The 26,283-nt window shown below is 33.8% G+C and overlaps 1 protein-coding gene across 3 annotated transcripts in view; it reads right to left on the bottom strand.

The window, feature by feature from the left end:
* Positions 1 to 26,283, bottom strand: part of ClpX (Caseinolytic protease chaperone subunit) — a 201,486-nt gene that overhangs the window by 23,784 nt on the left and 151,419 nt on the right. For all 3 annotated transcript variants that reach the window (XM_090406130.1, XM_090406128.1, XM_090406129.1), the window contains 2 exons: positions 22,527 to 22,691; positions 12,672 to 12,971 (listed from right to left, as the gene is read on the bottom strand). In XM_090406130.1, the coding sequence (XP_090262256.1) occupies positions 12,672 to 12,971; positions 22,527 to 22,691 (465 nt within the window). The remainder of the gene's footprint in view (positions 1 to 12,671; positions 12,972 to 22,526; positions 22,692 to 26,283) is intronic.

The raw sequence follows: 26,283 nt of genomic DNA, 5'->3' as shown, positions 1-26,283 counted from the left end.
TCGGCACTTTTTTTAATACTCTCTCTCTTACTCACGTGCTTCAAGCATGCTTGTACTCTTTCCAGTTTCTCCCCATCACCAAAAGCTATAGCTTTCATGACTCTTCACTTCTCACTGAGCAGCACTTTCTCCAGACATCTAACTCCAAATCCATTCAAGTGCAATCATACATAAGTTCTATCCATCAAATTCATTATATACATCTACAAACAGCATGCTATTTTTCATGCACAATCCATGACACATATGAGTTGATGACATTAACACAGAATTATAGCATTCTTCCAGTCTATGATCTACTTATAAATTAAAAATACCAAGAAGTTATATTCTCGGTTTTGTCCTTTATCCAAGTGAAAGCGAACAAAATTTCCTTGTGATTCTATGTAAACTATCAATATTACAAAGATTAATTCTAAGTAGACTCTCACTACAGCAAACCGGTAGAGATTGCGGGATTAGTGTTATATGGCAATTTTTTATTTTATTTTATTTATTTATTTTTTTATAAACAGGCTAAATGGAAAGTGGAGGAATGATGGATGCAAATTCAGTGCAAAAGCACCAATGAAGGCACCTCCACTGGTGCTTTTGTAGTAACATAACAAAAAGCTGAAATGTAATGCAGGTAACACATAAAGCAGAACTGAAGTAACACATAGATTACAAGGAGACCATCTAGGAGAGAGTAACTGAAATGAGTCAGAGGAGGATCACAGCTTTCATGTGAACGGCATCAAGAACTTAATATGAGAACAGTATTCTAAGGCCAGATGAATATATATATATAGTGTTTGCTGCTGAATAGGTGAAATTTCTGAGAGAATATGAAAGCAATTGATGTTATCTGTCAGGAAAGGCTAGATGTAAATGTCAGTCAAGGAAGAGAGATCTGATCATGTCTGGCAATCTGTGTATTATCAAAAAGAAAAAGTTCTGTGGTAGTTTCTGATAGCAGTAAAGGTGCCACCCCAATGAAGGATGGTATAAAGATCTGTGTGGTACTGCTGACAGAAGATCTTGAAGCTTGGAATGTGCATTGCAAAGTTTTAGGAACGGAGTGTACTATCATGAGTACAAATATGGAGGATTACTAGTTTATAACCTCCCCTCTATTATGTACATGAGAAAGAGGTAGATGAAAGGAGAGAATCCTAGGGTACTTCTGCATTTGTGGAAGTCTAAAGTCATCCACCACGACATGCAGAAATTGACCAGAGGGAAACTTATTTCCCTCTGGTCTTCTATCTTCCAATGATAGTCTCATTTCTGCCATCAAGTTCTACTCTGTTAATTGGTTGCAATATTTATTTTTAATAAAATGCAATGTATTAAAACCTCACTCACAATAAACTGTTGTTGGGGAATATTGCTAAAAGAAAGAGTAACTGTAGCCAATTCTTTATATTGCTTGAATTATTACAAATATCTGTCCAAAATGATATCATTGTTGAGTTTTTATCTTCGAAAAACATTTTCAATCTATCACCATTATGAATTTCCATTAAGGAAAATTTTACATTTGTCAAACTAAGTATTGAAATAGCAGAAAATGAGGCTAGTCTGTTGTGTAATGATTTTAAACTTTTCATGTCAATTTCTTGAAGAACAGGATATTTCAAAAGCTTGATTTTTTTTAAAAATCAAGTTTTTGAAATCTTGCAAGCAATCGATAATTTTATTTTTCATAGTTGTTTGAACTGTTCTGTTAGATATTGTATTCATGAAACTATGTAAAAGAAGAAAAGATCAAAAAATTATCACTTTCAGCTTGATGTATAAGATAATTTGTATGTTTTAGGTTTATCAATTACAAACATAAAACATACACAGGTATACCTTGCTTAACATTACCTCTGGTAACGAAGCCTCGATATAACAAAGTCCACAATTTCAAGCCCTTTTTTGCATAAAAATATTAAAATTTTAAGGTCAACTCCCAGCAATCATCCGACTGGCAAACGACGACGACTCATGTACTCCCAAGCTGTGGGTGTATCTGTTTTAACAGTTTCGTGCGTCACCCATGTTAATTTAGTCGTTGCTTACACTTCGTAAGGTGTGTTTTAGTGTGGTGCATTGCAATAAATGATATATGTTCTCTGATAACATTACTGTAGATTTTGTAAATATTAATTGATATTTTGTTTTTATACTCATTTAGTTAAAATGTCAGAATCAAGGGGAAGAAAAGAAATTTTCTTTAGAAACTAAATTAAACATCGTACAACGTGTTGAAAGAAGTAAAAGAAAATCCAATATGGCACATTCTTTAGGATTAGCACAGTCAACTTTAACAACCATACTTGGTTGATCAGAAAAAATAAAACAGTCTGCTCAGATGTTACAGCAGCAAAATTAACTCGCTTAAGGAGTCCAATTTTAGAAAAAATGGGGAAAATGTTAAGTTTGTGGATAGATGACATGTCATCATCTCATATGCCTTTAACTCAAATGGTAATTTAAGAAAAAGCATTATTTTTGTTTAATCACTTGAAATCTAAACAAACTGACGAAATTGCAAAAAATTTTGCAGCTTCTCGTGGTTGGTTTGAGAGTGAAACTGTATGGCCAAAGAAATAATTTTGAAGAAAAAAGCTCTTTTGTTGTTGGACAATGCTCCGGGACATCCTACTGATCTTAATAGTACATTAGACACATGCATTACTGTCAAAGTTGTTTTTCTTCCAGAAAACACAACTTCACTGATTCAACCGATGGATCAGGGAGTAATAGCAACATTTAAAGCTTATTATCTGCATGGTGCATTAAGCAATTTAATTGAACCAGAAGATAAAGAGCAAATGTCAATTAAAACTTTTTGGAAACACTACACCATTAAAGAAGCAATTGAAACCATTAATAGCTCTTGGAAAGAAATCACTCAGAAATGTTTAAATGAAGTTTGGGGCGAATTATGGCCAGAAGTTGTACTAGAAGAAGAAGAAACTAACATTCAAGAGATTAGAAATGAAGTTATCCAGATGGCTCAATCAATAGGTTTCGAAAATGTTGACGAAGAGTATGGAAGAATTTTATTAAAAGCAGAAAATAATGGTTTTTCAGTGGAAGATTTAGAAAACAGGCAATGACAATCAAGGAAAAGAAGGAGTAGCCATAGTATTCAACACAAAATACGAGGCTAATCTTCTTGAATGGCAGTCAGTTTCAAGTAGAGTAATGTGGGCAAATATGAGAATGGGGAACTGGACAATGAGACTTATTTGTGCCTATGGTCCCACAGAAGGTTCTACTAATGTAGAAGTGGAGGAATTTTTTGAGGCTTTAGAAAAAGCAACTGACACAATGAAAAAGGAAAAGTTGGTCCTTGTTGGGGATCTAAATAGCAGAGTAGGAAATGATTGTGAGACACAAAAATATTTTGGGAAAATTTGGAGAAAAGAGCAAAGCTAATAATAATGGCAAATATCTGTTGGATTTCTGCTCAGGACATGGACTGGTTATTACTAACACCATGTTCCAACATAAAAATGTGCACAAATTCACATGGAGAGAAGAGGCTAGGAATAAGAAAAGTCTCATTGACTATGTTATTGTTGATAGTGATGTTTTCTCCCTGGTGCAGGACACCAGAGTGTACAGAGGATTTGAAATTGGAAGTGATCACTATTTAGTCTTGAGCAGGATAAAATTGAATTTCACATTGAAAAGAATAACATGTAAGAAAGTTTTAAAGCGAATAAAAGTTGAGCAGCTCTCAGATGTGAACTGTAGACTAAAATACAGAAAGATTATTGAAAAGAAAATGAAAGAGTTTGAGAACAGGAATCAAACCTTGGAGATTCAGTGGCAAACTCTGAAGAAAACATTGATTGATTCTGCCAGAGAGGCATGTGGTGAGGTTGTGTGCAAGGATAAAAAAATCAGAACTCCCTGGCGGACACAGGAAGTTAAAGAGGCAGTGAAGGAAAAGAAGAAAGCATATCAAAAGTTCCTGGCAAATAAGTCAGCTTTTACTCGTACAGAATACAGAGACAAATGTAAGAAAGCTAAACAGTGTGTAAAACTAGCTAAACAAAAGTCATGGGAGGACTTTGGCAAGAATATAGAAAATAAATATCAAAAAGGTGGCAAAATATTCTGGAGGTTGTTGAAGAAACTTAGGAATGGAGGAAAGAGTGCTGTAAAAGAAGTTAGAGATGATAAAGGTGACATGAAAACAGGAGAAAAAGATATCCTTGAAGTATGGAGTAATTACTTTGAAAAAGCTAAATGAAACAAGCAGTGATGACAGCACAGTGATAAAAAACACTGACCAGGCATGCAGTCAGGAATACATATCCATACTTGAAGTAGAAAAAGCCATCAAAGGCTTGAAATGTGGAAAGGCAGCAGGAACAGATGATATTCGACTAGAAATGCTGAAGTATGGTGGTATAAAAGTCTTACAGTGGCTGCACTGCATAGTTCAGAAAGCCTGGACAGAGGGACGAATTCCCGATGATTGGAGTAGAGCTCTCATAGAACCCATATATAAAAAGGGAAATAAAACTGAATGTGAGAATTACAGAGGTATTTCCTTACTGAGTGTTCCTGGCAAGATCTATGCAAGTATACTTGAGAGACGGTTGAGAAGAATTGTGGAAGAAAAGCTTGGTGAAGAACAAGCTGGATTCAGGCCAAATAGAGGCTGTCAGGATCAGATCTTCACTTTACGACAAATAGTCGAGAAAGCATGGGAATATAACAAAGATCTGTATTTAAGTTTTGTCGATTTGGAAAAGGCATATGACAACGTGCCAAGAGATAAGCTATTCAATACACTGCAGTTATATGGTGTCAATGGGGCATTATATCAAGCAATACTTAGTCTTTATTTGAGTTGTAAGTCAGCAGTTAGAATTGAAGGAAGTACATGAAGATGGTTTAATGTTAAATCTGGTGTGAGACAAGGATGTACATTATACCCTCTGTTATTCATTATCTATATGGATCACATTATGAAGGAATGTGGTATTAAACCTGATATCAAAATTGGAGATGTTAATGTCAGCTCTTTGCTTTATGTGGATGATGTCATACTTCTAAATAAATCCGCTACAAGTCTGCAAGATTCTCTGACTAAATTGAATAGCTGTTTTAATAGATATGATATGAAGGTCAGCAATAAAAAGACAAAGACAATGAAAATAGGTAGAATCATTGAAAATGTCAACTGTGTTGTGAATGGAGAACCTGTGGAACAAGTAAAACATTTCAGCTACTTAGGCATGATTTTTACTGAAGATGGTAAATTAAATATAGAAATAGACAACAGAATCAGCAAAGCTGGTATGGTGGGTAGTCAATTGAATAAATTCATATGGAATAAGAAAGAAATTAGTCAGAACACTAAATTAGCTGCATACAAGACAGTGTTCAAACCAGTTTTAACTTATGGATCTAAGAGCTGGGTCAGAAATAAAACACTTGACCAAAGACTACAGACTGCAGATATGAGTCCTGAGAAAGATTAGAGGCATGAATAGATGGCATCAATGGCAATATCATATTAAAAATGAGGATATTAGGAAAGAACTTGACATTGTCAGCATCCAGGAATGCGTTAGCAGAGCTAATCTCAGGTGGTATGGTCACTTAAATAGAATGGGAGAGAAAAGATTAGCAAAACAAGTGTTCTCTGACAGGTTGGCAGGAAAACGAACCAGAGGAAGACCAAGATATAGGTGGATTGATATGGTACAAAGTGCCTTAGACGATAGAAATATAAGATCTGATAATGTTGGAGTATTGACAAGTAACAGAGTGATTTGGAGGAAAATTGTAGATAGGAAGTTAGTAATGATGTAATTTTTTCATGTAGTACTGTCATATCCTGTACATCCCTTGAGGGTACATGGCAGGAATTTGATGATGATGATGAGATTTAGAAAAACTTGTTAGCAATGAAGCCAAAGAAAATGAAGATGAAATTAAAGAAGTTCCTACTGAAAAAATGTTAGGAACCAAAGATATAAAAAAGGTGCTTGAATGACATTGAAAATGTTTTACATTTTTTCAGTGAAAATGATCCTGATTTAGGAACAAGCGTTATTGTTAAGCAATCAGTGTTAAATGCAATAAATCCATACAGACAATTGTTAAATGAAAGGGAAAAAAGCATAAACAATCAACTTTAGATTCGTATTTTAAAATGTCGTGATTTTATTTTTGTTAGGTATGTAATAGTGACTTTTTAATTAATAAAGTTTTTCTTTTTTCCAAAAAAAAAGTCTTTCATTTTCTTTACATACGAACGTATCCCTATTATGGCTATAGTATTTTTACCTCCGAGAACAAAGTTTCGCTTAACAAAGTAATTTTGTGGAACGCATTCTCTTTGTTAATCGAGGTATACCTGTATAAAATATATATAAACATATCCTCCTCCTCATCCGTCTAGGACGGATTGAGTCCCCACCTAATGAGGCAGTTACTGGCGTATTAATGCAGCCGGCTCGCCACTCCTCTGCTACATCCCCTAAGAGCGATATTCATGACTGCATCCCTGTGTGTTCACGGGCGAGTTTGCCAACCGAGTGGACTATAAACATATATAAAAATATAAATATAAACATCAATACTCGTCAAGTTACTTACTTGTGTCGTGACGACTTTTTTCCGTCGTGTTCTAATTCACCATCTAGTCCAAGTCACTTTTATAATTAAAATAACTAATTGAGAAGTGATCACCGATCCAAAGTAGGGAAATTTATATTTATACTGCGCCACCCTATTCTCAGATTAGTCTATATAAATAGTAGGATCAATTCTAAATTAGGTTAGCAGTCATCTCATTAGGCCGAATCATTTACTATCATTTTTACTTGGGGTTCCCGCTAGATTCGAATATTTATGAACGGTGCAATAATAAGGAATTCAGGCAAACACAATATTTAGATCAACAAAATAAAACATTTAATATATGATATGGTTTAACAAATACAAAAACTCTATTTTAAAATGGAACTATACAATTAACTTAATACAACTTCTTAGGTCACTCATGCTAAATCAATGTTCTAACTTCCATTTACAATTCACAGTCTCAAAAACACAAATCTTCTTATCTCAAGTTAATATAACAACTTCACATTTAATCAGTCTTCACAAATCTATCAGCTCAATGTTTATATTCACAGCAGGCAATACTCTATGTAAGCAATATTCCAAGCAAATACATTCCGGTCCTTGAGCATCAGAGATATATCACAGTTAATGCTAGAATAGACAAACTTATACAACTACTCTTACCAGACAAATTCTTCAATACATCAAATTATTGAGAGAGCACTTATGAATTAACTTAATTAACGTTAGCGGAACACACATAATAAAAATTCTCCACAGTTTAAACTGTATTACTGTAAGTCGCACTTCACTATTCCAAACAACAGTAATTAGGTACTAATATCTTTTCCTGTTCACTTTTCTCCAAGTAATCAATATAACCTTTTCCTAGGGCAACATAGAATTTAATCGTAATCCAGATTAACTGGAACTAATCAGAATTTTCGCATTGACTGTCCAGTTTCCTTTTTATCTGATTACGACATCAACCTTTCTTCATAACAACAGCTGACTTCGCTTATAATATTAAACTTTATGATTCACTGCTTATTGGTTCACTTCCGAACACTATATTCATAAATTTCTGCCCTAAGGATTTTATAATCTTCTTTTACTTCTTTACTTGTACGCTACTTTCCTACTGGTTCCGCAAAACTCTCTCCTCCCTCGCTTAATAATAATTCCTCTCTCCCTTTCCTGTCTTATCTATCTATGACCGTCCTTCTCCTTTCTGTTTCTATCTATGACCTTCACTCCCACCTTACGTTCGAATGCCACGCTCTACTCCACTCGTGGTTGTTTACGCGTGCGTCTCCATGACAACAGACTAAGCGTAAACATTTCGCCAATGTAATGTATGCTCTATTACTGCTACATGAGTGATTACATAACATTAAATATTTCACAAATAAGAACAACAAAATATTTAAGCTACTTCTTCAACTTTTTTGATTACGTATACAGTTAAATATAAAATAACACTTTACGTTACATCATATATATTTGGTTACACAAAATTCTATACATTTTATTATTCTATAAATTAATAATAGGTCAGGTTTTGAATAAATATTTAATTAGCAATTCTTAATTAAGGAATAATAAATAATTTTATATAAGCCATGATTAATATTTAATAAGCAATGTTAAATGTGAATGAAAAATAATAAATTACATAACATAGCTTCATTCACAATTTAACACTTGTAAGCTGCTTCTTTAGGGAACACAACTTTGGTAAGGTCTTTTATAAATAACATTAAGTCATGCACAATGTTGTTTTGCAATTTTTGCACTAAATAAGATTAGGTTCTAATGCACTTAAAACATTTTCATACAGTTCAGAAAAATGCTGAATATACCAAAACCATCTTATGAACCATCTTATGTGATTATAATTAAGTAATACATTATACGTTCATTAAAGATAACTATGCAAACATATTAAGAATACATCATGCTTTTCATCATTATTCTCACATGATGCACTAAATTTATTTAGTGACACACTTACTTGTGCTGATTGTGATTGCAATTAGAATTGTCAATTTCACCTAATCCATACACTTAATTCCAGTTTAGCTGATGAGCACTTCTTGACAAACAATACAATGTAAAAAAAATTTCACTGAAACGGTTTTTATTAATTAGTACACCATTTATTTCACTTTTCATTGCTGCTGCATCATTAGCAATTATAGCACATAAACTGTGGAAATATTAAGTTTTCTTTATTTTAAATCATCTTTAATTGTATTATAAATGTTCAATGCAAAGTGAGATATAACTTTTCAACAAATTTAGTTTTATCAGCGTCAAAGTATCTCGTACATATCATGATCATGAAAAACCTGTTATCATTACGATGATAACAGGTTTTTTGTTATCATTACTTTCATCTTAGCATAAATTTTAAAGAATAACTCACTTATTGATTCACTTACTTCTTTGCCAATCTATAATATAAAGAGGAATCATTTATTGATTCACTTACTTCTTTGCCTATCTGTAAACACACCTCATTTCATAATGAGTCAATAGAATCATTACTGACAGCCTTATTTTAAAATATTTCGTTTTCAGGCTCTACAGCTAAAACAACTGATTTCAAAAATTCGTCTTTGGTAAAAAAAAGTTTGTGATATTTTCCTATCAAAAATCTGGCTTTCAAAGATCTCAATTAAAATATTTTAATTTCTCACAAAGAAAGTCATCATTTGTTCTCTTTGTGAAGCCGTATCCTTTTAAAAATGTTTTATATGTGTGCAGCATAAATGTGGAGTTGCCCATTTTTTCTTAACTTCTGTCTGCTTTATTAGTGTTGTAATGACACTAACAAATGACACAGGATTAATTTCATGAATAGTCATTCTATGAACTGTATACAAATGGCCTTGGCTACATTATCTTTTTGTTTTCATTTACATCTTCTGGATAAAGAGAGAGAGAGAGAGAGAAGTGGAAGCAAAAATAAACAAATTGCACCCAATGATCTTTGTGAGGACCAGAAGTCATGGCATGCATTAGCACTTTTCAAGTCAGAGCTGGATTTAATGGTTTTTTAGCAATTTGCTGAATACATCAAAATAATATGAAAATGAAGTTGAGGTTTCATCTTGTTGAGTTAAAAATTCAGCAGCTTGTTCAGCAACTTATAATATACTGGTGTTAAATTGTGAATTTAGGAATTCCAATCTTATCACGGTTTAGCAAACATAACCCAATGAAAAGGAAAATAAATACATGTGTTTGTCTCTAAGTGTTATAATACAACTTTGTAAATATGTTAAATGTTTCAAACTTAAGAAAAAAAGAGTAGTTATCAAGTATTTCAAGAAAAGATCACTCACCATGTTTGTGTAAATATTTAATATTTGTTAGAGCCATAAGTATTAAGAATTGTTGAATGACTTGCACAAAATTCTGAAGGGGATGTAAATCCAAAGGTCACGAAGCAGTAATGCGAGGGGAGCGGTTTGCCCTGGGCGATCGCGCACCGACGGCACATGAGAAAGGTAATGGAGAAGGTGGTTGCTGTGACGTTGACCCACATGACAAAAGTTCCAAGCGCTAGGTGGACTCGTGGAGTGCGAGAATCGCCGAGATAGAGGATGAAATAAAAGGGTCAAGAACCCCCCCAAACAAGGCCTTTTGTTCCGGATTTCCTGGTGTCTCTCAGTGTCGTGAACTGGAGAAGGGTGGCAGCACCTCCACTCCAGAAGTTTTGGTCGAGGCATCGGCGAAAATTCGAGGTTCGTAGTCCCGTGGAGCGAGAATAGCCCCAGCCGTCCCCAGAAGGAAGGGTTACGCGCTCGTCATGCAGAGATCGTGAAAGTTCACCGATAGCACAAAGAGCCACGTGCGTGCTTAAAGCCAGCAGAGGGAATCTATGGAAAATATGATCAAGGAGAGACAACTTCTTGTGGATCAATTAGTGTGATGAACTTCCAAGATAGATAAGTAGAATTGACTAATTTTGTTAGCTATGGTTGAAAGGATTTGTGTTGTGTTGTGATTCAGAGGACATTAATAGTATCATAAAAAACTGAACTGTAGTGATCTAAAGATGAATACCATAAATTTACTGCTTCCTTACGGAATTGAATTATAATGTGTGCTTAAAGAATGTTAAGATAAAACTCAGAGTGAAGATTGATATTAGTAACAAATTGTAAATGATATTAATGCTATCTAGAGTAGTCTGGTTGTAACTGAATTAAAGTAATTATTGCTATGAATATCATACCTAGCTAGAGTACTTATTTTGTTGATAGGATTAATATTGCTAATATAAAATAATCAGTTTGAGTATTTTTATGTTGTTAGAGTACCTTAATGTTAACCTAATTGTCAGGAACCTTCTTAGAATGAGAACTAAAATAACATGTACTGTATATATATATTTATAGTGTTCAATAAACCTTGTTTTTGAATCCAGAATTTGGAATCCGATGCACCTCTTATAAAAATTTAATATGAGCCTAAGCAGGAAGTTAGAAAGTAGAGATTTTGGCCATGTCTACAAGATCAAGGTATCACTTGAGTACATTCTAGAGATTGCCTCTTGACTGATATAGTTTGTTTAATCTAAAAGCCCTAAGTGGCACATCAATAAAAAATAAATTCCTTAGAGCTTTACGAGAGGTTGATCTCAGATACTCTGTTACACCGGTATTGGCTCGACCCTGAGGCAATTCCTTTGTTACTCAGAGGTACCACGTGATACCTGAGAAGGAGTTTTATGAGTATTTGTATGATAGACTAGAAAAATACATATATTAGAAAGAAGTCGACACTGGATTTTTCTTGGATTATTTTAACACACTGTTGGAAAATCAAAGCTTGAATACTGGATAGAAACTTCAAATGGAGTAGGGAATGGGGAATGAAGCCTTCATTCTAGCATGAATAATTTCCTTAACTCACTCATAGCAGGTGTTTGGACCAGAAGAGTGGAAACAGTGGTCTTTGGGATAGATATCCTGGAGGTCATTCCACTTGGCATTATTGGAGTGCCAAAAACAGTGGCTGAGGATAAGTCAATCTATAGTAAAATAAATGCACACAAGATTATAGTCTGAGTTACCAACAGGGCAGATGACCTCTGCTGTATAATTCAAGGATGACTGGCTGAGAAAAGAACATGGATGTTGAAGAGAATGGAGATGGATATGATATTATCAAAAGATAATTTGGTTAGTGGAAATGGAAAAGGGAAACTAATTGTGGATGTAGTTGGTGTTGTAAACAATAAAATTACCTAGGAAGATTACTTTGTTGTTTGGGTAGACAGGAAAATCAAGATTCAGGAATAAGTGAAAAGGCAGGTGATTTTTAGCATCTTAAGATGAATTAAGTGATATCACATGTGACGTCCTGATGGTTATTTTATGAAAATCCTAAATTTTTGTAGAAGTTCCTTTCTGTCAATAAACAGGTATGCATTATACTCTTTACTGCTTTATTAGCTTGCATGTTGCCAATGCATCAGTAAAACTTGGAACTGTAATTTCAAATGATGACATTCATTAAAAACTTTTTTTTTTTTTTATTCCTTGGCCAAGAAAATAAGTGGAATTACCTCTGATAAATTTCTCCAGCAAGAACAGAAAAAGTGGAGAATTTTGTTCCAGAAAGTCAAAAAATTAAGTTACACCATATGACCAAATGTGACAAAACAAAGCAGGGAGAAAATGTAGACATTTATAAAGAACAGCTAAATTGTCATATTGCATTTTCGCTTCTAATAAATTGATTAATTATTGAATAAATTTATTGATTAATAAATAAAAATATTGATTAATAATTGTGAAGGATTGCATTTATAAGAATAGTATATGCTGTAATCTATTTTAATCCATTTCTTGATATGTACCCTTAAAGAATGTATAAGCCATTTCAAACTTCTGGTGATTAGGAATTTTGCACTAACACTGATTTCATTGTTACCCAGTAGTTTCCAAACAGAAATATTTTTTGCTGTTTTTCAAAATAATGAAAAATAAAAAATATTCAAAATTCAGTTTTTAATAAACTAAGTATATTTTAAGTGAGTTCTAAAACAACTAAAAACATTAAACAGTTATATTTACTCTACTTACTTTATCCATGCTGAACAGCATTCGATACTGGGGAACAAGTGCATTACGTGGTTCTGTCAATATCTGTATTAGCATTTCTTCATTTAAACTATGCAGTGGAACAACAACAGGAAATCGTCCAACAAACTCTGGAATCATACCAAATTCAATTAAATCTCTTGCTTCTACAGCTCTAAGGAACGCATCTTTTTCAGCATTGTCATCCGCAGGATTACTATGAGCAGTATAATTGGCTAGTTCTGCTGCTGATGCTGCTCTTCTTCCTGGTGATTCTGATACTGGTGCTCCAAATCCTAAATACTGAAAACAAATCATATAAGAAAAGTATTAAAAATTAATTATAAAAAAATAAATTAAGTATTAAAAAAGAAAAGATATACTGGATGATTAGAAAGATACTTTACCTATGATGAAGAAAAGAAGGAAGGAAATGCCTAAAAGACAAAGTAGATAAACTCATAGAACTGAAGGTAGAGCCATCAGTATGGTTTCACAATTTAAGGTCCCTCTCCTTATAAGTGCAGCTTTCTCAAAACAATGTTTATACCTTTATCACAATAAAATGACATGGCAGCTGAGTTCTGTTATTGTATGGTGTCATCAATAACAGGTACAACTATTCATAACCTCTCATCTACTAGGTTTGATATCAGCTTGGAAACCTTCCCCCACCTCAAATGAATGACTTGTCTGGTCAAAGTGAGTGATAAGAGCATCTGATTTTGTAAACTAAAGATATTTTATTCATGAATAGTAACTTCAGCAATCTTAAGGAACCACTAAAGACTGTGGTCACTATCTATAATTCTATAATAGTAATGATAAGATATTTATTTTTTGTTAGATAACCTAACATTCATGAAAGGCGTGCAAAACCTATTTGACCATCAATCAGTGTCAAGGGAAGGCAAATGACTAAGAAGAAAGAAGGAACTTGCTGATATGTTTTCTGGCCATTGTAGTCCTTGGGTAAAATAGTGCGAGGATTTATTATTTGGTTACTTTTGAATTATGGCAGAAGCAGCTAAGGCTACGTGGCCAGTGCATTATATTTATTAAATGTGTATGTTGTTCTTGCCTATTTTCAGAGAGAAATCATGCAATCTCAGTATGAAATCTGATGCGAGGAAGGTTGAGCAAAGAACAGAGCTATGGAATGAAAGATGTGGATGAGAAGTTGTTTCCATAAGTTTAAATTGACAGTGAACAAATGTTGATCAGCAGTGTCTTCTGTTTACAGGCTTACAATTTTAGAGAGGTTTATGATGCGTAACCCTTAGCCTGAGAACAATATTTGAAGGTAGTGCAGATTTATGCTGGTGGAAGAGGTTCTAGATGTATTTGTAGCAAGAAAAACTAGTGGTGAAGATGAATGAAAGCACCATATGATCTTATTTGAAAATATAGGGCTCTCACTATATTTGAAAATATAGTGAGAGCTATCTTCAAAAATATAACACAGGAATACATTCTGATATCAGTGAAAGTGATAAAGGGTGACCTTTTTGTACTCACAACCCACTGAAATTTGGCAAGGAAAACAGCAGTTAAGAAACTGCTTGAATAACGAAACACTGCATTGTGTGACAAATGAAAAAAGAGAGTGCAGTGAATTGCCATCAGCCAAATTATGGACAGGATTTGGGGTTAAGAAGAAAAGGTATTTTTATAAAGAGAAGAAAAGGGATGAGCAAAATACAGACCCCTAGGGCAGAAATCTGAAGAAAGGAAATCTATGATAGTGAATGACTAGGGAGGATTTTGACAATCCAGTTACAAAAAATGGGAAGAAGACTAAGATGGTGATATAGAGAGAGAGGAGACAGCAAGCATTAGGGACCAGACACGGATGCTTTGGAAATATCAAGGGTGATCACACGAGGTGGGTGAAGTTGGTGAAATCTGCTATTTACTGAGAATAATGGAATCTATATTGGCTATCACTTAATTAGTGAACAAGCAAGTAGCAAAAAAGTTGGCCACAGATGACCTTATTCATTGTATTTGAGAAGACCGAGGTCAGGGCAATGGGACCATAATTTGATTGCAAATTTTTTTTACATAGACGTTTGTCAGTATACAAAGAAAGATGATGGAAGGATGTTAACTCTGGATGCAAATTTTGAGAAGAATTAGAATTTACCATCTAGAGAAAATAAATATCAGGAAGGTGGCAATTCTGGAAGCCATTGAAAAAGCTTAGAAATGGAGGAAAGAGTTTACTGTACAAGGGATCAGAAATAATAAAGGTGATGCGAAAATCATGAATATAACAAGGGTCTGTATTTAAATTTTGTAGATCTGGAAAAGGCACATTTATCATTTCTGATCCTTTTTACAGTAAACTTTTTCCTCCATTTCTAAGCTTTTTGGAGATATTAACTTCAGTTCTTTATTTTATTGCAGAAGATGTTACACAGCTAAATAAATCCAGTATGACCCTGCAGGATTCCCTAACTAAATTGATCTGTTGTAATAAATTTGGGATGAAAATTAGCAATAAACAGACAACTATGAAAATAGGCAGGAACACTGAAAACATCAACTGCATCATGGTGAACCCATAGAACAAGTAAAACATTTCAGCTATTTAGGCACAATGTTTAGTAAAGGTGGTAAATTAAATATAGAAAGAGAACAACAGAATTAGCAAAGCTCGTATGGCTGGAAATCAACTGAATAAATTTATATGGAATAAAAGAGAAATCAATCAAGACAGTGGTGAAACCGATTTTAACTTAGGGATCTGAGACTGGATTAGAAAAAAACAAAACTGAACAAAACCTGTAAACGACAGATATGAGACTAGGGAGAAAGCTTGGGGGAGTGAAACAGATGGCATTAGTGACAAAATTATATTAAAAATGAGTATATTAAGAATGAACTGGACATTATTAGCCAAAAATGTGTGGAAAGCAGGTAATCTCAGGCAGTATGGCCACTTAAACAGAATGGGAGAGGAAAGGTTAGCAAAACAAGCTTTTGCCAGAATGGCAGGAATAAGACCCAGATCTAAGTGAATTGTTACACTAAGGAGTGCCATAAAAGACTGAAATATAAGATCTGATAGTTGAAGTCCTGACAGTGATTCATTTGGAGGAAAACTGTCTATAGGAAGTTAGCATTAATGTATTCTTTTCACATAATATGATCAAAACATCTTGTACTCTCACAAATAGGAATTTGATGCTGATTGTTATTATAGTATAGTGCAGCTAATGGTATCGAAATGTGACGGGGCAGTAGCAGCCAAGACATCACTTTTTGGTGAATTTAATATAAGTGATTATGAGATGCAGTGTATATATGTGTGATGTATTTGTTATCCAAGGTGAGAGGTTAAACGTTAAAAGAAGACTGGTGGAAATGTGTTGGAAGTATCATGAAACCAAGTGCCAGAAGAGTTTATGTTAAAAGTGAGAGAGTAGTGTAGTGAATGTTTGTGACAGTCTGTTTCTTTTTGAGAAATAGAAACAAAATTCTACAGTGCTTTTTTAGAAATTCCAAAAGGTGCTTAGAATGAACAAAATTCATGAGTTAAAATAGCAATATTTGTTTATAGACTCCTCCACAACAGGGTTAAAAGCAGCTTTGTTGCATAATAATAATAATGTTTGTTATATCTCTTGCACATGCAATAAGTGTCAAATTGATTTGTTTAAGTTTACAGAAGTACAATGATTACTGCTGGTGGATCAATTGTGGAAATTTAAAAGTAACTGCATTACTCCTGGACTTGAATGAAAATTTTATAATGTTAGTGTGTGTGTACTTCTTTCCCAGACAGAGGCACAATATTCTTTTCACCCAGCTAAACTCTACCATGCACACAATTAGTGGGACAGTGAGAAGCACCTCTCTCTTGGCTGCCTCTTCTAACATTGCTCCACCACACACATACGGAGAAGACAAGCCTTGATTAAGGAATTTAATAAAGTAATGAGCAACCCACTCCTGCCCCTACACCAGACTCTCATAAACCCACCTAATCTTCGCCTCAAATCTAGAAAGCCTCTCTGGTCCATGGACGAACTCTCTTCAGCTGCGCTGCCATCAATATCTGACATATGGAGAGAATATGGGTCCAACAATCTCCCAACAAACAGCTTCCTGATAGAAGATCCCTGTGCTCCGCAGCCTGGTTTTGATCTTCCTAAGAAGATTTGGTCATCAATAAACAGGATCAGAACTGGTCAGGGCAGATGTGGCTACCTTCTACATAAATGGGGGCTGTCAGATCAGCCTTATTGTGATTGTTCTCTCGTGGCTCAGACGATTACCCATATTGTGTACGACTGCCCAAGGTGCCAATTTCATGGTGGTGGCCTACAGGACATCCACAAGGTGAAGGATGAAGCCTTGAATTAGCTTTCCAGCCTGGACCTTGACCTGTAGTTGGTATGGTGATTGCGGTGGTTATGGAGGAAACAGAAGATCATGGTCCTGTCTCACCACGAAGACGTTATTCTCGTAGTCCTCGTCATAGTATCAGCAGAACTCCTCTTCATGTTAGATGATGATACAATGTGAAATGGGCATCCTCTAATGGATCAAGTTTTCTCACACAAGACACAACTGCTCTCTACTTAAACCTGGGATACAGCTACATTTATGTTGTGAGAACATACAGCCTTGTCATATTTGTTGCAGCAGGACGATAACTGTCCCTGGCTTGATTATGACCAGTTACTTTTGCTTTATTTAAAAAAAAAAAAAAAGAAAGACTTAGAAAGCAGGTTGTGCCTTTTATGTAATGTACTTTTATATGTTAAGATTTTCATCATTTGTTTCTGGAAATTGTGATTGTACTTTTCACTTACCAGTTTCACGTAGCCATAAGCATAAATAAATAAATGAAAATTTTTAAAAACACTGCTGCTTTTTGTTCTTATGAGAAAGAAGTGCAATACAAGAACATTATATCAAGAAAATATGAACACTTGGATAAAGGATTAAACCAAGAATATAATTTAATTTATAACATAGCCAATTGAAAAAACATTCAATATCAATCTCTAATCCAGAGTATTTTAATAATAAGATGTGACATTTTTTGACTACTTGTATATATGAGAAATATATGATTTCTGCATTACTTTCACCTTGGTATCTCTTCTGGGTCTGGTTCTCACTGATGAAACCTCATAAGATTGAAACCTGTCTGGGTAGTGGCCCTTCTCATATGCAGTTGATGTAAAGTCATTAGTATCTATATATAAGTAGCCCAGTTATGAAGATACTTCATGCACAAACTTTGCTTACACTTGGATAAAGTATTAAACCAATAATATAATTTCTTGGCATCTTTAATGAACTGAAAATTATTCAGAGATACTGTTGAAGAGTTTTGGATACCACAAGATGGTGAAGTTTGTCACTTTATTCACTTCTTGCCTGGCTTGTATCCTGAAAACCTTGGTGCAGCAAGTGACAGGAAATGTGAATGGCTCCATCAGAATATCATGGTAATAGGGAGAAAAATAGAATATGCTAGTATGATGAGAGACTACAGTTGGTTTTAGTTTCTTCAGAGAGAGAGAGTAATTTAAAATTTTAGTGTATATGTATTTTTAACCATTTTTATTTTTATATTTATTATAAGAATAGTAAGATATGCAAGTACTTAAATTTTAGCAGGTTATATTCATATTATCAAACAATTTTTTTCTGACCAACAGTTTTTTTTTTAAATCATTGAACAATGTTTAATCAAGCTTTCAACATACCTGATACCTGTAAGGGGAAAGGGGAAATATAGCTTTTTTTCTTACTAGATTTTTTCCCTTTTTAAATTTTATGCTCTATAAACATAGAACCAGTACATTCGACAGGGTGCCTCACAGTGCAGCTTAATAAGGATGCTTGTTCAGCCATGTTGCGGTAGGCACCGTCGCTACGCTAACAATTCCCGTTAGCATAGCAAGTGTGGAAAGAAGTTTTCCCAAGCTTAAACTGATTAAAAATTATTTGTAAATAGCAATGACCCAAGAAAGATTGGTTGGTCTAGCAACTATATTGACAGAGGTGGACATAGCTTATAATTTAAATTTAGAAAAACTTATAAACAGTTTTATTGTGTTTATAAGTGATATCCCCGTAGAGCAACCATTTAATTAATATTATTATTATGTAATCGCTTTGTATTAATGTTTTTCTTGTAATAAAAACAAAGTAGCAATTAGAGATTTTCTTATATTTTTGTCTTATAATCAATCAGGAGCGATTTTCAATTGTTTGCCTTAGGACACAATCTAATTTGGTAATGGCCCTGTATAGAACCCATATTCTTTGATTCTGGCTACAAAATTCTGACCACTGTAATTTGCTATAGTGCATTTCTTGCACTACAAAGTTAAGCATCGATGCTATGGAGATTTTTGGAACTTTTTAATAGTATGTAACAGTGAGTCAATTTATTATAAAAGCATTTACTACAGCGTTACATAAAATTTATGCTAGGTGCCATTAAAAAAGGCAGCTAGAAGAATGACATACATGCATCCTTTGGTTGAGAAAAAAAACCTCTACATTTGAATCTCATCATGTGAAAGGCATTTATAAGAATGAATAAGAAACTTCTGAGAAACCCAAGTGTTCAATCTTGTTTTCTCTAAGGCATTTAATTGGGTTTTTGCACAAAGTTTCTCAGAAAATGCTGAGAACTATTTTCAAAAATGGGTTCTCGGCACTCTGTCTGGTCATATATACTGTGTATGTGTATTAAATGGTGTCACATCTACAAGACATTGTTCAATTTATAGTATCTAATTATGAGGATGGACAGAAAAGTGAAAAGAAAAAAGAAACTTGTTAATACTGGATTTGAAGACTGCAGAGTAGACTCTTTAGGAAATATGTAAGAAGAAAGTGTTCCAAAAGGCAGCAGGAGGAGCAAATGAAGAAAAAATTTTTCTGTGGCTTTTTTTTTTTTGGGGGGGGGGGGGTTTGAACTATGAAGGAGTGCTGATTAGCTGCTGCATTCATTTCAGTAGTCATAAAAGTGAGTAAATTATTGATATGGAATTCTGATGAACAATGGATGATCCTTATTCTCAAACTTGGCAGCTAATGCATGTGAACTACAAGGTGAATGCAGTCCTGTGTTTTTCATATTTTATTTTCATATTTTCTTAGCATATTTTCTTCTACATTTTGATCTCCAAACCATTTATTGGTGGAATTCTGACAACCATGTTAATTTCAATGCTTGCTCAGCCTCTTTCTATTTCTCAAAACCTTTTTTGTTATCAAAAGTAAGACAACACTAAAATCTCATGTTCAGTCTTTCCTAGCATTAACATAAATATTACCTCATCAGCATCCAGAGAAATTAGGTTGCCTTTTGCTTCAGGTGATACTTGACCTTCAAGTATCTTCAGATGATACTTGAAGGTTAAGTATCACCTTCAAGTACTGCCTGAAGATTATCCATCTGCCCACTCCAATATTGAGTGAGTGGATGGATAACTATTAACTCAATACAAATCTATCCACTCACTTAATAGCGTTCTCATACTTGGGATAGTGCATAACAATTTTATTAATGATCCGTCTTTCATTAAGTTACCATTCTACTTAACGTTTAATTCCTACTGTTTGTATTTTCTATGGAATACTTGCATAGTCATTATTCCTAAGAATTATGTAACAGCTACACAACACCTTTTCATAATCAACTTCCAAGAACAAGTTTCTCTTCCTCTTCATTCAATTCCTTCACTGCTGTCTTTTGAAAGAGAGAGAGAGAGACTCCTTTGTTGTACTTGCTGAGTTTGCAAATTGTACTCTTCAGAACCTGCAGAGCATAATCCTTATATGGGCTTATTTCAGCTGAATGAGAGTTAGCCAATCTCATATGAAGGTAGCAGTATTTTCTCTCTCAGAAACTCAAGTTTTTCATCCTGCATACAGGATGAAACCAACCAGAGAACATTAACAAATAACATTATCAGTGGGCAGTGAATGGTGTAGAATGCCTTCCCATAGATTCCAATTGAAATCATCATCATCATCATCAAATTCCTGCCATGTACCCTCAAGGGGTGTACAGGATATGATAGTACTACATGAAAAAAATTACATCATTATTAATTTCCTATCTACAATTTTCCTCCAAATCAGTCTGTTACTTGTCAACACCCCAATATTATCAGCTCTTATATTTCTATCATCTAAAGCACTTTATACCGTATCAATCCACCTATATCTTGGTCTTCCTCTCGGTCATTTTCCTGCCAACCTGGCAGAGAACACTTGTTTTGCTAATCTTTCCTCGCCCATTCTGTTTAAGTGACCATACCACCTGAGATTAGCTCTGCTAACGCATTCCTGGATGCTGACAATGTCAAGTTCTTTCCTAATATCCTCGTTTTTAATATGATACTGCCATTGATGCCACCTGTTCACGCCTATAATCTTTCTCAGGACTCTCATATCTGAAGTCTCTAGTCTTTGGTCAAGTGTTTTACTTCTGACCCAGCTCTCAGATCCATAAGTTAAAACTGGTTTGAACAGTGTCTTGTATACAGCTAATTTAGTGTTGCGACTAATTTCTCTCTTATTCCATATGAATTTATTCAATTGACTTCCCACCATACCAGCTTTGCTGATTCTGTTGTCTATTTCTATATTTATTTTACCAATTGAAGTCATGCAGTAATAATCTGCAGGTCTTTAAATCTAATGTTAATAAGTTTTGTCTTTCTTCAGCAGTGATGAAATAGTGAATAATTTTTGTGTAGTACTAGTTAAAAAAAAAGAAAAAGAAAAGGGGGGTTGAGAAGATCATAATAAAAGCATGGATATTATACAGTTAAAATTCATTATAGTAATCTGGGGCAGTGCAATGAAAATAAGAATAGTCACCTTAATCAGGAAGCTAATATCAGCTAAAAACTGCTTTAAGTACTATCTTCTGAAACTTTGATATTGGCTTGAATCCATTTTCATTATGTTCATTTTACAAAATACACAGCACCTATTAGATCTGCGCTGTCTGTTCTTCTGTTCATGTGCATATAAAGAACTCCATTCTAGCCATGGTATTTAATGACATTTGAGAATTTTACAAGAATTTGTCAAACAGTCTTAGTTTGATATGATTGAAAATAATGGTGATAATTCCACTGTAGCTGGAAATTTGTATTTATGATCTCTCCCATTACAATCTGTCTGCTTACTCCTCAATTTTTATTCAAGCATATAATTTTAGTTGCAAAATTATACAAATTTTATGTTCAAATCAGGATAAATAAACTGCCTTCAGTATACAGGATAAAAACAGATAAAGTTCAACTGCTATGATATGAAACAATGCCACTGATAATGCTATTGCAAAAAAAGTACCCTTTTTAAAACTATTTCCATATTTGCTAAGATTACATTGACTGAATAAGAACTGATGATTCTATGAAGTTTGCCTAAAAGGCAACTACTTTCACAAAATTTTTGTAATTCTCCAAAATGATTCAACTGAATATGGTCATAGTGAATGTGTAGTTATTATGCTGAGACATCTAAGACCAAGAGACAAGCATAGTTTATCAAAAATTCCTCTGTGTTCCTCTGGACAGGTTGTCTGTTTTGTTGGGATAAAAACCAGTTTCTACGAGCCAAAAAATATCTCTATTCCATATGGGACTGGCTATCTCACCTTTAGATGAGATTTAAACCCAGGTCCTTCATATCAAAAAGTTATTTTTATTTTATTTTACTTTACTACAATTAATTTATTATCAACTTATTTTTCAATTGTATTTTCCAAAAAAAAAAAAAAGAAAAAAAGTAAATAAGGTAGTTGGCAAATAATCAAGTAGATAAAACATTAAGCCTCAAGCAAAAATTGTGAAATGTTACCTTTTCATTCTTCCTTCTACTAACTATTCTATCTAAGCCATTAAATGCTCCAGAAGCAACAAACAATATGTTTGTTGTATCAACAACTACTGTTTCTCCTCTTAGTTTCCTGGAATTACGTTCTGGAACATTAACCAATGTACCTTCCAACATTTTCAACATGCCCTAAAAATATAAATCAATAACATTAGTGATGATGACCAGAAGAAATGCATTATTAATTATATACTGAGTCCTCCAAATGTGACATCAGATTATTCTTGTGTTACTGAAATTTGATCACCTGGCTCCCCACTTCATCAGCCTTAAATCACTAATCTTTATAAAAAAAAATTGTGACTAAAAAACTACAGTGAGCTGTGTTATCTGATCTTCAATTAACTGGCGGGCTGCATGGTTAGCGTGCCTGCAGGTTTGAATTCCACTGTGGACATAAATGTTTGTGATTGTCTTTAGGTGGGAGATGAATTCATTGCCCAATGTGAACTACTGCCCTGCTTACTGGAGGCCTGAATGGCTTGAAAAGGTTTCATGTTTAGTCTTCGGAGAACGGTTTCCAGCCTATGTAAATATAAAATTGATAATAATAGAAAAAAAGCTTAGCCCGCCCAGTACAAAATGTACTATAGGCTAGCAAATAACCATACAACTATGTTCAGCAAAAACCACATAACTTTAGTTTGGTTTTTGGTTATAACAAAATCCAAATAACATGAAATTAACCAAATAACTATGTTCAGCAAAAAGACAGATTATGAAAAGGAAGAAGTAGCTTTAGTATTCGGTACTAAATATGAGGATAATCTTCTTGAATGGCAAGCAATAACAGGTAGAGTGATGAGGGCAAACATCAAAATGGGGAATTGGACAACTAGACTTATTTGTGGCTAGTCTCACAAAAGTTTCAACCAAGGAAGAAGTAGAAGATTTTTTTAATCCTTAGAAAAACAATTGACAAAGAAAATGTTGGTACTTATTAGAAATCTAAATAGCAGAGTAGGAAATGGATATCTGAGATACAAAAATGTTTTGGAGAAAAGAGCATAGCTAATAAAAATGGTTAAGTACCTACTAGATTTCTATTCAAGGCATGGACTAGTAACTACTAATATCATATTATAACATAAAAGTACACACAAATTCATGTGGCGAGATAGAAAGGCCTCACTGGCTATGTTATTGTTGATAGTGATATCTCCATACTAGTTCAGAACACAAGAGTATACAGATTTGAAAAAAGAAGTGATCACCATTTAGTTTTAAGCAGGATAAAAATGAACTTCATAATGAAAACATCTATGGTTTTGAAAATGAGTCTAGTCACCTCAGATATAAGTCGTAGACTCAAATATACAAACATTTTTCAAGGAAAGATGCAAGAGTTTGAAAACAAGAACCAAACCTTAGAAACTAAGTATGAGACTGAAGAAAATATTGACTGATTCAGCCAGAGAAGCATGGATAGAAAAATCCAAACCCCATGGTGGACTTAGGAAATTAAAGAAGTAGGCATGGAAAAAAAGAAAGAGAGTACTATAAAACTTACTTGCAAAAGTTCTCAGCAAGTAAGTCAGCATGTGCTCTGAGGGAATACAGAACAAAAAGCAAGCCTATGTGTAAAAGTAACTAAATGGTATAAGGAGTACTGTAAAAGGAATCTGAGAAGAAAAAAGATGACATGAAAACTGAAAAACATTCTAGATCATGGAAGTAGTCACTTTGAAAAACTTAAATTAAAACAAGCAGTGAGAAGAGCAGAAAATATAGAGGATGCAGTAAGCAGTACATATCAATGTTGAGTTAGAAAAAAGCCATCAAAAACTTGAAATGTGATAAAAGTTGGAATAGATATTATTCGAAAATGCTCAAATACGAAAGACTGGAGCAGAGCACTCATAATACCCATCTATAAAAAGAGAAATAAAACTGAATGTTAGGATTACAGAGGAATTTCCTGAGTGTTCTAAGTGTATTTATATAAGCATACTTGATAAGATGCTAAGAAAAATTGCAGAAAGAAAACTTGGAGAAAATCAAGCTGGATTCAGGCCAAACAGAGGTTAACAGGATCAGATTTTCACTTTAAGACAAACAGTTGAGAAATCACAAAAAGGATCTGTATTTAAGTTTTGCAGATCTGAAAGAGGCACATGACAAGGTGCCAAGAGGAAAGTTGTTCAAAATGCTACAAATGTATTGTGTAAATGGTACATTACATTATAAAATTTTTTTGTAAAATCAGGTATAAGACAAGTTACACGCACTATCTGCATACTTATTCATAATCTGTATAGCTCACATTATGAAGTGGCATAATGCTGGATATCAAACTTGGAGATGTTAATCTTAACTATTTACTTTATACGGGTATAGTGCAATAAAGAGCAGGTCTGGAGGATTTCTTAAACTGAATAATTACCATGAGAAATCTGGCATGAAAATCTGCGATAAAAAGACAGGAATGCCAAACAACAAGAAGAAAAAGAACACTTTTTCTTCTTGTTGTTTGGCATTTTTTTGTCATATTTACCTACATGAATAACTTAAGGTACATATGAAGACGTAACATCTACATGAACAACTGGGAAGCTATGATTTTAGCTTGGCCATCACAGAGAAAAGTAGTACCTATAGGATCTCAGTATTTTGAAACTGTGCAGCTTGCCACAGAGATAAAGAAAATATGAAAAGTGCACAAGATCACACATGGAAATACTTCTTGACACCGATGCCTCTTGAAAACATTACCACTGCAGAAGTTTGGGCAAATCATGCATTGACCTAATCAGGTATTTCCAAACTCATTTGCAAGTGACTGCCAATAATGTTGGAAGTTTATTTTGCACACTTGGTTAGACTATAATAAATTTAGTTTAATCCTTTATCCAAGTGTGAGCTAACAAAGTTTGCGCCTGAAAATATCTTCAGGACTGAGGCAAGGTGGTGCATCTGTTTGGCAACTCGTAGCAAAGGTGGACCAAGCTCTCATCACCCCTTGTCTCAGCATCTCCCACCATGTAAAGTACAAATGTATTTTATATGAATTATGGATTATTTCTTTATTTTTTATTTCTAAAAAAAGAATGTAAATATGTGGAATTCTGCTGATATGATTTTATGTAATTCTTCTGATTGAATTTGATTGGCTAGCATTAAGGGAAGGGCCGCTATCCAGACCGGTTTCGACCTTTATTGAGGTCTCGTCAGTGGGAGGCAGACCCAGAAGTGGTGACACTAAAGCAATGGAGAGGTCATATTTACCTACATGAGTTGTCAACCGGTGTACCACTTTATTATTAAAGTGTCACCACTTCTGGGTCTGCCTCCCACTGATGAGACCATAATAAAGGTCGTAAATTTGTTAAATTGTGAATTGAAGATATTTGAGAATTATAATATTTCATTCACATTTAACAATCTGCCATAACTTAAGCAAGACTTGTAAATAGCATTTGTTATTAGTCTCTTGTTTATAAATTATTATTCATATAATTACTTTCAGTTTTTTTATTATTGTTTAATTATATAATTTTGGGATTTGTATTGGTAATGAAAGGGCTCTGTATCAAAATGTCATTCAATGTATTTTATTTATTCCTGTATTAATATTGTAAGAAGCTGTGTATATATATTATAAGAATTTGTATTTATCATATTTAAATGTATTTTATATGAATTATGGATTATTTCTTTATTTGTTATTTCTAAAAATAGAATGTAAATATGTGGAATTCTGCTGATATGATTTTATGTAATT

This window comes from Typopeltis vanoorti, chromosome 16, assembly GCF_054136105.1.
Source record: "Typopeltis vanoorti isolate ZY-2024b chromosome 16, IOZ_Tvanoo_1.0, whole genome shotgun sequence".
Classification (NCBI taxonomy): Eukaryota; Metazoa; Arthropoda; class Arachnida; order Uropygi; family Thelyphonidae; genus Typopeltis; species Typopeltis vanoorti.
This window is presented reverse-complemented; position numbering and strand designations above follow the sequence as displayed.